This window comes from Diorhabda sublineata, chromosome 2 (assembly GCF_026230105.1).
Source record: "Diorhabda sublineata isolate icDioSubl1.1 chromosome 2, icDioSubl1.1, whole genome shotgun sequence".
Lineage (NCBI taxonomy): Eukaryota > Metazoa > Arthropoda > Insecta > Coleoptera > Chrysomelidae > Diorhabda > Diorhabda sublineata.
This window is the reverse complement of record NC_079475.1, coordinates 36,143,292-36,162,264: the sequence shown is the minus strand read 5'-3', so window position 1 is coordinate 36,162,264 and position 18,973 is coordinate 36,143,292. Positions and strand designations below refer to the sequence as shown.

The 18,973-nt window shown below is 31.4% G+C and overlaps 1 protein-coding gene across 1 annotated transcript; it reads right to left on the bottom strand.

Moving 5' to 3' along the window:
• Positions 1-3,404: 3,404 nt before the first annotated feature.
• On the bottom strand, positions 3,405-5,693 carry LOC130440654 (uncharacterized). Its single transcript, XM_056773915.1, has 3 exons — positions 5,679-5,693; positions 3,876-4,440; positions 3,405-3,793 (listed from the first exon to the last, which is right to left on the bottom strand). The coding sequence occupies exons 1-3, from the start codon at positions 5,691-5,693 to the stop codon at positions 3,405-3,407; spliced, it is 969 nt and encodes a 322-aa protein (XP_056629893.1).
• Positions 5,694-18,973: the final 13,280 nt, after the last annotated feature.

The window sequence follows — 18,973 nt, the reverse complement described above, 5'->3', positions numbered from 1 at the left end:
CAGACTTATAAATATATAAAATATACATAAAGGAGAAGGTAAATTTTCATAGAATACTATGAACAAAACAAATAGAATAATTATGTACAAATAAAAATATAAAACGACACGATAAGGAGAAGAACTACAAAGATAAGAAAGAAAAGAAGAAAGCTAGGGATAATTAGAAATAGTTGCAAGAGAGAAGTTAGCATAGTTTTGACATGGAAGCTAAAGTACAAACGGATAATAATTATTATTGATTCCAGGAGGATGAAAAGTGGAGAGGATAAAAAGAATAACTGAAATCAAAAGGCCTGATTGGATGTGCTGTCAAGAAAGTATACAGCTATTAATTAAATCAATTAATTATCAAAAAGTAGAAAAAACAATCAAAAAACAGTTGTAAAATTGAAATGAAAAAGAAAAAGAATACAAGCAGAATATAAAATGCGAAAAAATAATTAAGTAAAGTGTTTGTTGAAAAATGTGAAGAACAAATTATTAGTGTAGCCAAAATGGTAATGATAGATCTATATCAGTACCTAGAAGTGAAATAAGTGCGAATAGGGAATTTTTTTGAATTCTCTGATCAGTATTTATAGAGAAAAAAATTAATGAAAATTCGAAAATTTTGTAGGTAGTTTAAACATTTCAGTAAGACCGCCATATTACGTGACGACATAGTATTACGTGACGACATAGGTATAAAATAAACACTGTACATATGATACAAAGTAAATACGACAGTAATTCTAAAATAAGCGTTATTATTAAACTTTGATTAATCTGAAAAATGGTGCCAGGATGTAAAAATACCTCGACTAAAACACCTGATAAAGTTTTTTTTATGAATATACAAGCCAAGAATATACAACAAAAATGGTTAAGTTTATCATGCTTTTAATTTTTAAACGTGATTTTGTAATAATGTAAAAACTTAACTTGTAAAAGGTTTATTCACTTCATTCTTATATATAGAAAAATGTTTTATTTATACGTAACTAATAAATAAAAACTACATTATAACAGCACACGCTATGTTGACGGCAACGATAACCTCGTGATCATCAAGCAGACAACTGCTTAATTTTTTTATTAAACCTATGACGTCACAACTGAAAACCAATGAGAATCTTTTTCTTATGTAGTTAAAAATTTGAAATTTTTGCATCATATTAAGAACTTATAAAATAAATAAAGAAATAAATACTTTTCAAAAAATGCAAGTACCTTATTTAAGATTAAATTAAACAAGAAATTAATAGTAATAGCTAGGAATTAAGCTAAACTAAAAAAATCAAATGAAAACAAGAAATTGAAGGAATCAATGTAATATATATAGCTGGAAATGAAGTTAGTTAAAAGTAAAATAATATAAAAGTAATTATGTCAAAAAAGATATAAATGAATAAAAATAAATTTAGAGTAAATTTTATTATTAGGTAAGAATGAAAACAGTAGAGAAGGAATAATTGAAAAGTGAAAGAATAAGCAGATTTGAGAGTGAAATTCGTAGTAATTCTAAAATAGATAATGTCAAAATAAGCAAAAATCAAAAGAAGTAGCTTGGTAGGATTATAATTATTAATATAAATAGCTAGAACCAGTGAAGTGCCAAAGTAAAGCTGTTAACATAAAATAAAGTATAATGTTGAATAATATCAAACAAACTTGTAATAAGTATTATTAATGAGAAAGTACATGTGTCGAAATTACGTAGAAGAGATGAAGTATACGCTATTAATGAAACATTAAGAATAATAATGGAATAAAAAAATTGTTATATTCGGTCTCGGTCTCCTATTGAATGCTATTTGCGGCGTCCGACTTGAGCGTAAACGTTCCGATAGATATAGTTGATCTATGGTATCGATGTTTGAACGCCAGAACAGCGTCAGAGTTCAATAAATCTCATACGCGAACAACGATGTCTCGTTCACAACCGTAGTCGACAAACAGTGTTAGGCGAGGCGCAAATTGGTACCCGCATAGCACGTGTGAGGTAGCATTACACATGTCGTACATGCTACACGTGCTGCGTGGTTATCCGCATATTGAGACACGGGTTTTCAAATTGTAAACGGTGGGGTTTGGATTTGATTGGTAGTTCGCGACTATCCGGCATCAAAAAAAGTCTTGACATTTTCGACATTCGAACAAAATAATTGTTGTTATTGAACTTAAGTTCTTAATCACAATCGGATGATGCTGAGGAGGAAATGCTGTTTTATTCCTTGCTAGTCACTCACACGTGTGACACACCAATCTCACACGTCCCAAATGTGTCCCAATTTGCACCTTGCCGTATAAAATGGATATCAATTCGACACATTTTGCGGCGATAATAGAACTTGAAGAGGAGGTACAAGACGACCCCATACGAAGAAAAATCGGAGCCAGAAGGCATCCATTATTCATGAAAATGAAGAAAGAAGGATGTTTATATATATTAAATCAATTATATGCAATAAAAAAGGCGTCTTAACCTCATATCACCTGTGATGTATCTTCGGGCTAACCAATGATGGTTGACCATATTCTTTGTAAAAAACTATTTATTATGCAAGAACATAATGAATTACTTGGTTTCAATAATCAGACTACCTTAATCGTATCTGTTTACAAACCGCTTTAAATACCAAAATCCTATTATATTTATAGTCACAATCACATCAATATAAAATAAATGTGAGTTGAGACGTTAACGAAACTTCAAGTGTCTAAGGGACACTTGGAATCACTTAACTATGTTGTTGGTTCCCATTAGGAGCGGTCAGTGTACAATAAATCTTAACGAATACAATTATAAATTAAAGTTAGGTAGGTAAAATTATGATTCTTTAGAGTCACATTAATATAAGACAAAACTTAGGTAATCCGAGACTTAATGGAGAGTAAAACAGGGAACACTTTGTATCACTAACTTAACTAGATGATTAACAAATCCTAATGGTTTCCAATACAAGAGGTTGTATCTCTGTCTGCCTGTCTGACACTTTTATTACATAATGCACTATAAAATTGGACTGCTTCAATCCACTTTTTATTCATCGAATTTTGACATTTTATGCTAATTCAGCGCGACGCGGTGCAAAGCGTTTGAATGGCGCCAACGTCAGCATGTGAAAGAGACCACAACAGTACATTTCTATTGTAAGTATTGTGACGCAGCGTACGGCGTGACGCTGTACGCGGCCGACGGCGTTTATAGGAGACCAAAGTCTTACCCAGGCGTTGATTATTTATACCAGCTATATAATATATGGCAAAATAACCTCAATAATAATGTAATGTTAATTTATACACTATTATATTGTTACCAAATAAATGGTTAAATAGATAAATGCAAGTAACATGGAAAATAAATACATTTGGTCGAAGATATTAAAATCTACCTTCTTATTTCAACATATTGAAAACAATCATTGTCTAAACGGCGTAGGCCTGATGTTATACCTGTAAGTTGATTCAGCACCAATTGGACTATAATGCTCGTACTTTTGATTATCTCTGATTGCATTCAATCGAGACTGTTTGTAGTATTGTAATTGGAGAGAAGACGGTATGTAGGAGTCCAATAAACTTTTCGGTTCTCTTCTAATGAACGGTGCTTCATTTGCTTTCAAGTTGTACATGCTCTTACCGGTTTCAAATGTTTTTGGATTTTCTGAATAAGTGTTGTATTCTGGTTGAGGTGATTGGTATGTTTGTTGCTGGTTGTTGGTATAAACGACGTTTTCTTGGTTTTGAGTTTGTTCGGTAAGTTGATTTGGAACATAGGTAGGAATGTACATTATATACTGCAATCCGCCTAAAAAAATACAGATACAGATTGAAAATAGAGATAATTTAGTCTCATAATTTCAACTTGAGATATTGAAAGATGTTTATACCTTTTGGATCTACGACAGCTTGTATGGAAGTGCTCGGCTCTTGGTACTGTTGCAAATAATAAAATTGTTGACTATCGTAGTTTTGCTGACCTGCTCCTTGATCAATAGTATTATCTGCTACGTACGCTACGCTATCGTACTTCAAATCCTGACTCTGCTCTTGAGGTACATAATAAGCTTGTGTATGTGACGGTGTTTTTTGAGCCGCTTCCTTTGAAGGTCCTGTATAGACTGGTGAAGTGTAACGAGTTCCCGAAACATATTGAGTTCCGATTGTATATTGGATTTGAGTTGGATAAGTACTATCTCCTTGATTTTCTGACGTGTATTGAGGTTGGGCGTACGTTATTTTTGGTTGTTTCTGGGCGTAATTTGCAGTTGTTTTAACAGGAACAAAACCAAATTGTGTCGGTGATTTAGCAGGTATTTTCGGTAATGGCGGTGGAGAGAGTTCGGATTTAGTAGTGATGTATCCTCTTTCGACGTCCTCTAAAGTAGTCTTCTTTTCCTTTCGCGCTGCTGAGACGCATAGGAGGAGAGGAATGAAGCAAAGTATTATTTGTTTCTGGAATAAAGAAAAAAAATGCAACAAAAGTTAATAACAAACATCTGGAGTCTATAAGCAACATACTTCTATGGATGTTTCTTCAACAAAAGGGCTACTATAGGGGTACCTACCACAACTCTTGAAAATACTCAGATCTAGTTAGAGTTTAGAGAAGGTGATATAAAGATATAGGTACAGAAAACAATACGTTTGAAGGAAACCAAGTCATATTTGCAAAAGTTGAAAACCATATTTAGAAACTTGTCTAGTCGTGGAAAAATAACTACCTGGTATTGAAGAACGATTACTTTACATGTTTTGTAACGTTAATAAGAAGTATTGGAGGAACGGTAACCACTTTTAAATTGCCAAAGAATATGTTGAGATGTATATCTTTTGATAGGTTTAAAGAAGTAACTGCTAAAACAATGTGAGTGCAAAGAATAAAGAAAACCAGAGACAACAAATACGTTAAAATTGAACAAAGTATAAAATGGCGATTAATAATTAAGAGTAGGTAGAACGAATATAATAAATAAATATTTAACATGATAAATTAAGTAAAAATCAAAGTTTCAATAGGTCATATAACACAAATATTGTTTACTATTTTTATTAATTAAACTAGAGTAAGTAAAATATTTTCATATTATATAATATTAATTAACTAATATCTTTATTTTATATCTCCTTAAATTTTGTACTATTTTAAAAGTATGGCAACGTTGCTCAATGTGATCTCGTGCTTGAATGTATGTTTGTTTAAAACTGCTTTTCGAGTCATATGATTAGCTGATTGCAGATTCTAACCGAAATTAGGATTTCCGAACGTTGTATTCAATTTTCAGTGGAAATATCAATACAAAAGTTGATCTATTCTTCAGCCACGGCCTTACATACAAGTCTTGAAACGAAGGTAGTTGGGTTGGTTCATGTCACAGGTGGCTGGTTACCTCACTCTGTGGCCGCCAGGTTGGCATTGTGATCGAGGGATGGAGAAATTAAATAATCAACTTTAAAAGAATTATAATAAATATGAAAAACATGAAATAACTTAATTAGAGCACTCGTCTTTTGGTTTCTAAGGACTCTCAAGTCCATCTTTAGATAGCAGCGCCGTGCCATGGCTATTTCGAACACTTGAAAACCGAACAACATGAGAACCACGCCGCTCTGTAGAAATTGGTCTCAGTTTCAGGACTTATGTGTAAGACAGTGGGTTAATCCATCCATGATCTGAATGTTTGGATACTAACCCGGATCATAATCATTGTTGTTCGGAAACTGATCGAGTTAATTGGGTCTTAATCATATACTAAGATACATTCTAACCTAGTAGAGCAATGTCTAAACGGGTTATTTCATTTGTCGATGGTTTTTTGTCCTTAATTGCAAATAATTAATTCCCCTCAAATGGCTTTTTAGCATAAAAATAGCTCGTTATTAAATTTCGGTGCAAATTACTCAATAATAATCATAAAACAACTTATAGAAGAATTATCGCACAAAAAAGTAATGAAAATTAAAAGTTATTAAAGATCTTGTTTTACATTTGAATTTTCCATCGAAAATTGAACGCGGTGTGATCTAAATCTCGTTCTGGGTTAGGGTCCGCAATCAGCTGACTCAGGATCATAGTTTCCGAAAAGACCATAATCGCGAAAATCGAAAAGTGGTAATTTTCTTACATGCTTAAATAAAGGTGAACAACAAAGCCAGAAAACGGCTTAATTGAGTATTTCCCGGACCCAATGGATTGTGCGAGTAGTTAAATTAAAAACTAAAAATGGCGAAGGGAACTGAGCTGTTTCAAGACTTTGTCCATTACCAATTAATGGATATTTATTATTATTATTAATTTTTAATTGCTTATTGAAAGTCGTACCTTTTCAAAATAGAAATAGAAAATAGAAAAATGTGTCTTTAGTATAATTTTATTCCTTATTTCATTACAGTCTACTTTATTCGAAGAGTTTAATTTATTAGAACAGCGAATACACTGTAAACTTGTTTTATGAACAATAGAAAATGTTATTTGAAATTTTAATTCAAATAATAAAATTCTATACCTGTTTAAAGAGCTTTTCTGAGATAAAAACAAACACATATCTACAAGGTACACTTCGAAAACAATAAAAACGTAAAAGTTGTAGTGTACTAGTTGTTAAAATCCCATTCTTGTGGCCCGTAAAACTCTTGTACACTTTTTTGGTAACTTCGTGTAGATATTCAAGTCTCCTCCTCCCGTACTTACAAGAACAAATACATTTCCAATCTTTACCTACATCATTCAGATCAATTGTTATCTAATGAGGCTGGGAAGTTAGACCTGACGTCTCAATATAAAAACAGCTTCACCTTCTTTTAGTGGTTTGCTTCTGACTTCTGACAATATATTCCATGATATCAAAAAAGGTTACTTCAATTTTCGTCATTTTTAGACCGACACAACTTTTAGTTCCAATCACACATACACATTTAGGAAATAACGGAAATAACACAAATGAAAAAAAAAAATTATGCCAAAATGACTAAAAACACATAAAATACATCAAACACCCTTATAGATTGTATTGTTGTTATGGGAAAAAACGTCCCTACGTTACAATGCCGACAATATTCATTTTCTCTCTCGTTCGAGACACTTTATCTATACTGCGCATGCTTTATGCGCGCAAAAGATGCTCAGAACCAACTGAAGCACTTGGAAGAGAGAGAGAACGATACACTATTTGTTTCACTTAGTTGGAACACTTTCCACTTAATGGGAACTGACCATATAAAAGTATTACATATATGTATAGAAGCTAAATTCAGTGCCATATAGTGACACGTGGTTTTCGCCAATAGTTTCTGATAATTTTTTTCTTTTAATAGTCATCAAGTGGAAAGATAATTATTATTTAAAATCGTCGTGGTTCGAACTTTATTTGACACTGCTTTAATTACATCTCTCTGTCAAGTGTATGTATCTAAACGTGTAATTACAATCAAGTGTTGTTACATTTTCTAATAAATTGTTGCCTGGATGTCTATTCGAATAAAATACGTCATTCGTTTGGTGATTCTTTTAATGTTGTATGTAACAACTCGTAATTTAGTTACACGCAATGTATTTACATTGCCTCAAGTGACGAAACTACTCTATGAAAGGACATGGGAACTTAAAAATCTGTTACATAGTTATACAGTTCGTGAATTTATGTTATGGTATAGTTTACTATATTTTTTTGTTTTTTGTTTCGATCATTATTATTTATCAGTATTATTTATTTAATTTCTTGTTTCTAGTCTGCTTTTTAAATGAATAATAAGAAATATCCCTACAAAAATACATTTCTAGCTTGAGTAATCAGATGAAAACTTTGGTATATATTGATACTTCGAAAAGATGGAATCATTTAAGTATCGATTCTTTCAATACCAAAGTATCGATACTTTGTAAGTATCGCATAAACCTAGACAGAGAGAAAAGTTTTTGGGAGTCCGGTAGCATCAAAACATTAGAAAATGATGATTTTGAAACTTATCAAAATGCACATTCTTTATAGATGTTGAAATTTCCTGTAAACTATCTTCTGTATCGATTGAATAGCTTTGAAGGTAATTATACACTTTCACGGTCACCTGGTTTTTTGGCTCTAGATAATCGAAAAATGGATGGATTTTAATGATCTTGGTCTCAAAATGTTCCATTTTACGGCGGATTTATAAAAAAAATTAGTAGAAATAGCTGGAATGAAAATTTCTCATAGTTTTACTGTTTTAAATCGTAAAAAAACGGTTTTGCAAAATAATCCTTTACAAAAAATTATGGTAATTATACACTTTCGCGGTCACCTGGTTTTTTGCTCAGGTTAGGTTAGGTTAGGTTGGCTCTAGAAAATCGAAAAATGGATGGATTTTAATGATCTTGGTCTCAAAATGTTCCATTTTACGGCGGATTAAAAAAAAAGTACGAAAATTAAAAAAAATAAATATTTTTTACAGTTTCATGACTTTAAATGCAAAAAAATGACTTTCTACATATAATCCTTCGTAACTGTTTCTGACGTCATGGAATCAAGTTCGTATATTTTTTTTTCGAAATTTACATAAAAAAATGAATATTTAAAAAAAAGTTTTTCTACAATTTAAGGTTTAAAACTATTAAAAACCGCAAATTCAGCCACTATCCCCGTGTTTTTCATAAATTCGTCATAAAATGGAACATTTTGAGACCAAAATTATAAAATTTATCTATTTTTCGATTTTTAATGGTCCAAAAACTATTAACATTGAAGAATATAGTACGAAACTATTCACGAAAATTGATTGTTTTTCATCGATTAAATTTTAAGCTATAAAAACTGAAAAAATCATTTTTTTTGGATTTTTTTTTAAATTGTTTATTAATTTATGTAGAATACAAAAAAAATATAAGAACTTTATCTGATAATGAGATCATTTTTTGTAAAGGATTATTTGGCAAAACCGTTTTTTTTACGATTTAAAACAGTAAAACTATGAGAAATTTTCATTCCAGCTATTTCTACTAATTTTTTTTTATAAATCCGCCGTAAAATGGAACATTTTGAGACCAAGATCATTAAAATCCATCCATTTTTCGATTTTCTAGAGCCAAAAAACCAGGTGACCGTGAAAGTGTATAATTACCACTTTGAAATTGTTGAATCACCAAGCGTATGTTAGTATTGACAAATCTATGCTTATACATGTTTTATACAGATATAAAGTATACATATATACAAGAATACAGGGTTATTCTAAATGATGGACCCATTTTTAAAAATTCATATTCATTAAAGTACAAATGCTACATTAATAATTTTTATACCAATGAAAAGGGGAAGCAAAATCCACATACAACATTGTAACACGAAAGAGACTCACCTAAGATAAATGAGTTGTGTGCTTTATGACGTACAAAGGTTTATGGACCATTCTTTTTGCGGAAAGAACTGTGACTGGAATAACGTACCTACACATGTTGGATCAATGGCTGTTCCCCCAAATTATGGAAGATTCTCAGAACTTCATTTTGAATGAATCCCTTCCTCAGCGCTGGATTGGTCGCAAGGGAAATGAAGACCTGTCTCAAAACTTCTGGTCACCGAGATCTCCTGATCTCACCCCATGTGACTATTTATTATGGGGTTATGTTAAGCAAGCTGTTTTCGTCCCGCCTTTACAAACAACTCTGAACGATATGCGCAACCGTATCACTGCTGCCGTGTACTCAGTAACAGCAGATACACTTGCTCGTGTGTGGGATGAGTTTGGCTACCGCGTAGATGTTTGTCGTGCAGCAGCTGGAGGCCACATTGAACACTTGTGATAAATTAAAAAAATTTTGAAACTTCCTCTTTTCATTGGTATAAAAATTATTGTATTGTAGTATTTGTACTTTAATAAATACGAATTTTTAAAAATGGGTCCATCATTTAGAATAGCCCTGTATATATAGAACTGTATGTAGTATTAAGTGGTGTCTGTGCCTGTTGCAATTTACTGTGAAATAAGAGGATTATCTTCACCACTTACATACATTCAACATTAAGTTTCATGCTTTCCGATACCTTAGAACATCCACCAATTGGAATGATGTTTCTCTAATTTCTATAACTTCGGGTTTTTTCAAAAAATGAAAGTTGGAAACCAAGTGCTTCATTCCTTTTCGAAATCTTCACCCTTTTTACGCTGAAACGAATTCTGAAAACAATATCTGTAGCTGATATTATGAAAACATGGTTTTGGAAGTCTTCAACAGCTTCTTGAGGAGATTAAAATCGCTGTCCGCGTTTTGTTTGACAGTAAGAAAGAAGTTAGTCATTAGGTAACAAATTGGGTGAATACGGGCAGCGAGACAATAATTCGATGTTTTTCCTTCAAATATTCAGTTGTGTAACGTGCTATAAGAGAGCTGGCGTTGTGGTGATGGAAAATGATACGACGTTTTCAATTCGAAGTATTAATTAATATATAATATGTTCTATAACGAATCAATAAAGGCGTTATAGTTACTTCTAGCGAAAAACATATTTTACACACTGGTGCGTGAAGAAAATTACCATTCTCTTACGTATTTTGATAAAATTTTCCCTAGTAAAAAAAATATTGTATGCAATTCGTGTGTAAAGGCCTTTTTTCGACTCATGTGATGTCGCATTCGACTTTACATATTTGTTAGATAAATAAACTATTTGTTCACTTGGTATGAATAAAAAACTAGCTTTTACCCGCGGCTTCGCTCGCATCGAATCCATTAAATAAGTATCAGAAATCATTATAATAGAAAAGAACGAACTCTGTAGCTATATTAGAACCTGAGATATAGATCTTTGAATGTAGAAAAATTGCCAAAAACCTACAAAAATCCATAACTCCACATTGAATGTCCGCGCCTAGCTCCTATCCAACTCAACCGATTTAAGTCTTCAAAAACTCAAAAGAAAGAAGGTGTTTCAGCGAGTGTTCTTAAACCAAAACGAGCTCTGTAGCTATATTAGAACCTGAGATATAGATCTTTGAATGTAGAAAAATTTCCAAAAACCTACAAAAATCCATAACTCCACATTGAATGTCCGCGCCTAGCTCCTCTACAACTCAACCGATTTAAATCGTCAAAAGCTCAAGAAAGAGGGTGTTTCAACGAATGTTCTTAAACCAAAACGAGCTCTGTAGCTATATTAGAACCTGAGATATAGATCTTTGAATGTAGAAAAATTGCCAAAAACCTACAAAAATCCATATCTCCACATCGAATGTCCGCGCCTAGCTCCTCTCCAACTCAACCGATTTAAGTGTTCAAGAACTCAAAAGAAAGAAGGTGTTTCAGCGAGTGTTCTTAAGCCAAAACAAAGTCTCTATCTTGAATAGAACCTGAGATATTGAGGATAGAGCGTGTGTATGTGAAAAACTCCCATAAGTAATGTACAGGGGGAAATCGCATTTGAGTATAACTTGAGAATGGTGAAAATTAGATGAAATCCGATGGTTGATGGCTGATCTGTGCATCAATACCTTTCATTGAAAAAAAAAAAAAATTAAGCAAATCGGTTGGGTAGAACGCCTGAACGAACTCGGAATGGAAATCATCAATTTTTTTAATATATAAGATGAGCAATTTTCACAAATAAAGTATTAAAAGACCTGTCAAATGAGTTAAAACACAATCCATGCTATTTCAAATTGATTAAAAATTATGACATCATGTTATTTAAAACATTAGGATTTGAAATTAAAAATCGATATATTTCAAAATTTCAATAAATTATTTGTAAAATGTGTTCTATAATTTAGCTACGTTCTGTATAAACTTTATTCTACGATATTTATCCTAAAATGACTGACAAAGGCTACAATACTAGAAACAAGTACTGAATGTACTAAAATCTCTTTCAACTGAATCGCCCAAATTGAATTCATACGTGGCTTTCTGTATTAAAATTTGATGTGCCGACGTTTATTGAATGTTATAATCATTTTAATATTAAAATTCTCTTCTATTGCCTTTCTAAATTCTTCCTTTTCACCGATATTATGCAAATAACAACTTTAGAATCACACACTAGAGAAATTTTCATCCAACAATGTAGGTATAAATAATGTAATCAACAACTGTAACATAATGCAATAACGATACGGTAATAAAAAAAAACAAGTTCAAAATGGTATCAGGTGTGTCTCGATCATTTATTTATCTCTACCAGTCCATCTACTCATTATGTTACACTTTCACTAGTGCAGACGACAAAAATATACAACTGGTTTCAGTTTCTTCATATATAATGAACATTTTTTAATTTTTATCGCTACATAGAAAGGATTTCGCAATATTTAGGTGATGAATTTTATTATCACGTATTCACCTTAAATTTTCTGCTTATCGCTTTCATTAGAAATTTTTTTAAGCATTAGATATCGTTCACCATATTTTGCTAGCATCTACACAGAAGAATTATATGCAATCCTCCAAGCCTCCACATCAATAAACTCCATTAGACAAATATATCCAGTACACCCTATAATTCAGAATATTCATGACTCTATTGACCGTCTTGCAAGCTCCGGTGTTAACATTACTTTAATCTGGATACCGTCTCACACTGGTATACATGGGAATGAACTTGCAGATCAAGCTGCGACTCGACACCAAACCATAATGATGTCATAGATAGCATAAGACGTTCCATACGCGACTGATGGGCAAACCAAGCTACAGCACTAAGCTACGTGTAATTCAACGGTCCATCGACTTCAGAAACCTACCTCCTATGAGTCGTAGAGACTCAGTTGTTGTACGCAGACTACGCATGGGGCATACTTGACTGACTCACTGACATTTAATGGCCGCTTATGATTCTTCCACTGCAAAATACCACTGAGAGTCAACCACATACTAGTAAGTTGTCCACAATACTCCAATAAGCGCCGTAGCTAGGAAACTCGTTCCAAGAAAGTTTAAATAACGTGAAACAGTTACCATGCCTGATCCAATATTTGAATAACATTGGTCCATTTGATAAAATATAAATTCTTGATGAATGTAATCCAAACAGTTTGTTAATGTTAATGTTAAAGTGTCGATATAGCTAATAATCACTGAAGATTTTTTGAAAGTTGTTTATATTTGAGCCACAAATATCACCGATTTATATTATTTTAAACACAAAAACACCTACATATTTGCCCTATCATATCAGATTTTTTTAAGAGAAGGAAAAAGCATTTTTTTCAAAATCAATAATCATATTAAAAAAACATATATTTGAACATTTACAAAGAATACATTGAGTCTAAACAATGCTACAGGACTATTTAGAGTGACATCTTTTACGTTTCGCGACAAAATTACGTCTGGGTGTAGTTTTTTTGTGAGTAATTTCAGTAATATCACATGTCAGTGACCAGCAGTAATCAGCCATCATATTCACATTCCATCGACCTAAGTACCTTTTCTTCATAGTTTTTATGTCCTGATGAAACCTTTCTCCCTGCTCTTCACTGTAATCACCAAGATTATCAGGAAAAAAGTCCACATGTGAATCTAGAAATTGGAGTTTCATGCTCATATTACACCCCAAAAAGTTTGCAACCTTATTTTTATAGTCGGGATGTTTATTATTTCCTAGAAAATTGTTGACAACATCTTTGAACGCCAGCCAAGCATCTGATTCAGTGTTATTCATTGTGGCATCTATTGAAGTGTTTAAAAGCATCACTGATTAGCGTGTCGGCATTTTTAGGCTGAAATACGAGTTTTTTGTAATCGATACATTTGTTGACCGTTTTTATATCTACTGGTTTAGTTTTTCGTTTATGTGTATGTTTTGCTAACGATAAGAATGACGCTCTGTTCTTGTTTAAAGAGGTCTAAAAAGTGTATCGTATTTTTACTAGAGTCAGTCGGTTATTTGCTTTACTTGTAAACATTCGAGTTACGAGTTTTAATTAAAGTATTCAGTTTTCACGAGTTTATTATTTACTTCACCTGATCCACAAAAATTCTACAACAGCATCAAATTTTTCATCAGCCATCAAAGATTAGATTTGCGGTCCATCGAACACTCCTTCTTTAATTTTTGCTTCAGATAATCTTGGAAATTTTTTACACAGGTATTCAAAACTAGCATTGTTTTTATCCAATGCTTTAACGAGCTGTTTCATCATACCGAGTTTGATAAGAAGCGGAGGTAGTAAAATTTTTTCAGGGCTAAATAAATTTTTTCGTATAACGTTTTTTGTTCCTACTTTGAGATTTTGTTTTTGCTTTAAAGTCATAAAGTTTCCAAAAATAAAACAAAATGTATCTGCATTATTATGATCTTTCTTGAAGACATTCTGTTGTTTTAACAGTTTTTCAACAACAAATCATACATAAAATTTATTGAACAATAAAAGTAGAACGTAAGAAATTTTTTTAAATAAACACACTAATTTCAGTAAAAAGTTTATAAACAAAGTAACTGTAGAGGTTTATTTGCATGTAACCTGTTTCGAATGGATGTGTCGTTGTTGCAACTAATATATTTTCTCACGAGAGGCTGCACGATTCGAGAAAAGAGCGCCAAAATCTAAAATTTAATTTATTTTAATCAAATTTAAAATAGCCAATGTTTTAACTTTTTTAAGAACCTGATGTGATACGATAAAATGAGGTATAATTTCGTGATCAGCACTACCAAATTAATAGGAAACAATAATTAGAACTTGAACAAGGAAAATGATGTCGGCCGGTGTAATTGTATCATAACTGCACCATTTGTCTATGATCTTAGTTGTCGAGACACGTTGATTAAAATGAAAAAAAATTATACTAGGAAACATCAAATTTATTATATTTGAAAGGCGATACATTTTTTTCTGAATTCTGAATTCTTAATCTCCTCTAAATAAATTTTAAAACACGCCTATAAATAGTACGGTAGGAGGCGGCTTATTTTTTTAGTAATCCCTAATCACGAAACGGACCGTCCATAACATCGATGGGTGTGAGCATGGGAGGCGGTGGTAATTGTTATAAAAAGTTTTATAAGTTAAAATTATTATCACACAATATTGATGTTAATTACACACAAAAATCAACCGTCAGTCGGGGGATGATGTTTCAGTCGAGTGTAATTTTCTTGATAAAAAAAATTTGAATTTCAAGTTAGTTATCTTACACCTAATTTTTATGCATGATTTAAGACGTACTCTTACACTTTAAGAATAAGTGTGAAATTCATAATACTGAGGCATCACTTAAACACAAAGAATCGAGTAGCTCTGTCTGAATTTTTTGTCAAAAGACAGCATAAATACTTTTTATTGTCAATGGAATCACGGAGATAAGCGGAAGAAATGAAGTGAATACTGTGTTATCAAATATATAAAGATACATAGACTTTGGAAAAAAGATCAAAACGTCATCAGAGACTCCAAATCTAGCGTTTGATGCATGCAGCTCCATTTCTCATAATATTACTGAAAAAAGAAAATAGAGCGGGTGATATTTCTGTCTACCATGCAAAATCCTTCCTGATAATTCTTTCGATTTTATTTTTTGCGCTGCTTCAATTTGTTGGGTCCGTTCCTCATGTTGTGCTCATAATTTTTTTCAACTTAAGGAGCTCACAATTTATTCACTTTATACAGTGAGGTGATTTAAGTTAAAAGATTTATTTAGGTAAACCATCCTATTCTTTCTGATAGAGTACCAATTCACTAGACTGTGACCACCGAAATGACGGTCTGCCAGAACTTTAATATCTTTTATAGATACAGGGGAGTCTGAACATAATAGTATTTATCTAGTTTTTATTTTTTTATTTAACTTACCTAACCTAATCTCAATCTGACTCAATCTTTGTTAACCCTAGACTAACCTAACCTCTCTTAACCAAACCTAACCTCATTTTAACCTACCTAACCCAGTCTAAACTAACCTAACCTAAATTAACCTAACCAAATCGTAACCTAACCTAAAGAAATCTCAACCTAACGTACCCAAATCTTAACCTAACCTAACCTAACCAAATCTTTGCTTAGGTCAAGATTTGGTTAGATTAGGTTAATATTTGGTTAGATTGGGTTGAGATTGAGCGATTTATTTTTGAAGAAGTACTCGTTCAAATCATTACTCGGGAAGTAGTTATGTTCACAAGCATTTTTTTTTTATCACATGCGTTAATATTTTCTATTTAAAATTGTATATTAGAAAATAACACGAAGAATATAAATATTGAAATGAAATCGTTGAAAACAGTAGGTGCGTTCTGAATACTTCTGCATTCAGGGGCAGAAAAGAGAACTACAATCTAAGTATGTATTTTGTTTCTACGTGATTTTATGATTGAAAATAACCGATAAGATGAATACTTTTATTGTTCTAATACATCATACATGTCATTGCAAAACTTTGTTTTAAATTCATTACGGACACGAAAGCGATTGTACAAAACTAATTTGTTATACCTAATTTAAAGCAGTTAATAATTTACGGAAGGTGCATTGTATTCTATTATATTCATTACACGTAATGGAGTCATCTATATGTCATTACATATCTTTGCAGAGAAAGATGTTTAACTTACAATTAGAAAACTAGGAAGTTCAAAATTATAAATTGATGTGGTTACTTTGTCATAAATCTGACGCTTGTAAAATTTATTCATTTCTAATTAGTAAATAATTAATAAATAGTAATGTTAAGTTCTGGGATATTTGAAACTCTATGTATTAGTTAATTTAAAAATCATCTATCAGTTTTGGTAGTATCTCACATTAAAACCAAAGAGAGATAATTGTTGATGATAAAAATAATTTATGTGTTCTATCTATTCGCTATTATGTGTTATATTAGATTGGTTGGAGCGACTATAGTATTGGTAATCGTAGATCATAGAAAGAGCGTGCAGAACATGTTTTTATATCCCAGATGAATAGTAATACTGAAACAGCTGTTGAATACTGCGACGCTTACATACTTATCATAACCTGGTAGATAGTAGATACTTTTAAAGTTAATATAAATCTATTTGACCGGTAATAAACAGAATTACTAACAACCATTCACGTATGATAAACCAATATAATCAGATATTTAGTAAGCAAACATGTTATATGGCATGAGCATAAAAACATTTTAAGGAGACCCTTTTTATTGATTTTAAAAGATTATACAATACTTTCCTCCATATATTAACAGGCATCAAGGGACTCTTTATAACAGATTATTATTTATAAAGAATTGTGATGGATTAAATTCAATTTTTGTGCGAAACATGCGTGAAAAATATAACGTTTCAGAAAAAACAAAAATAAGTTCGTTCTCTGACCCTGAGGTCACTAATCGGATAAATTTCGGATGTTTAGCAGTGTGGTACACCCTATTTTTGGTAATAAAAGATAAAAAAAATTATTTTCATTATTTTTTTTTTCATTTCATTTATCTGTGACTTGAAGATATGATGATTATTTTTGGTTAATAAAAATCATATTACTACTTGTATTAACAAGAAACAAATTGAAAATTGAACCCAAAATTTTTTTAATGATTTATTATAATTGTTTATATTATGATCATCATCATCATCAAGCTTTTCAATCCTTTGAATTATAGCTATCGCTTTTAGCGCTTTAAAATCCTTTTTTGAGGTGGATTACTCATCGTTTTCTATTTACTATTTTCCATTCTTTTCAGCTCTGGCATTTTACCCTCCAGTTCTCTATACTAAATGCACTTATGTCCTCCTCTATTTCGTTTCTCCAAGTCTCTCTCGGCCTTCCATCTTCTCCTTGGCCACAATGGGGCGTTTCAATTGGTTTTCTTCTCATTTTATGCCCAACCCAGTTGAGTCTTTGTGTTTTTATGTATCTCACTATATTTTCCTTCGCTAGTTCTTTTTCTATTTCTTCGTTTTTCTTCAGATTATTATTTATTTTCTATATATTATGATATTCAAATTACTTTTTTTCAAATTGTTCTTTTTTGTATGTAATTTCCGAAAAAATATTGTCCAAAATAAAATTTTAAATACAGTTTTTGGAAACAAATCGGAGAATTTTTTGTTTTAGATTTTTAGATCAACATGAAAAAGTTATGAAAAATATGAAATTCGAATAAAAATTGCATTTTTCAATACTTTTAAACAACCTATTGACTTGAAATTTCGCATGTCTTCTCGTTTTTGGTAACACTATATGTATAAAAATAAACAGAACGTTCTATTTTCATTTTTGTCTATATATCGTATCGTATTTTTAATTATATTATCATAATTTTACAAATTTCATGACAATATTTTGTAAAACAAGTCACTTATATAAGCCTATTTATTGCCAAGTGAAGTTTTAAATTGTAAAATAGCTCAATGGTTTGTGAGCGTGGCTCAAAATATTGTGGTTGATACATCAATCTCATAAAGACGCTAATAAAAAAGTTAATTTCTCTTAAAAAACCATCTTTATTTATATAAAACTAAAATGGATAAATTAAGTAATGATTTTTAAAAAAAATACGGTATTTAACATGCGATAAAATATAAAATTTTTAGCATAAATATTGATACAAGATGAGAATCTAAAAAAGTATATTCTGGACATATAGGTAGAGAAATGTAAAGGAAAGTTTGTGATGTAGGAAGTATGACTTTCTAATAATTAATTGAAAAATCCTCTATTGAGTAAAGTTACAATTCATTGTGATAAAAAAAGTATTAAAAAATATTGTAATGCGCGAAAATACAGTTAACAAGTGAATGAACATAGTAAACAAAGTGTGAGCGTTTGATTTATGCCGCGAGATAAAATTTAAAATGCTTATCAAAATTGTCTCGCGAGATTGCAAACAAACAAACAAAAAACGAAGTAAATTGAAGAAAATAGAGTGAAACAAAATTAAGAATGTCTAAAATGAGTGTGACTTTTGACCTAATGAAATGAAATGTGCCACAATACTTTTTCCAACCCATCATTTTCGTCTGCTCAACTCTATCCACCAAACCCCCCAAATTGTTTTCGAATTTTTGATAAACAGAAATTAATCATTCTTTAAGTAATGAGTGTC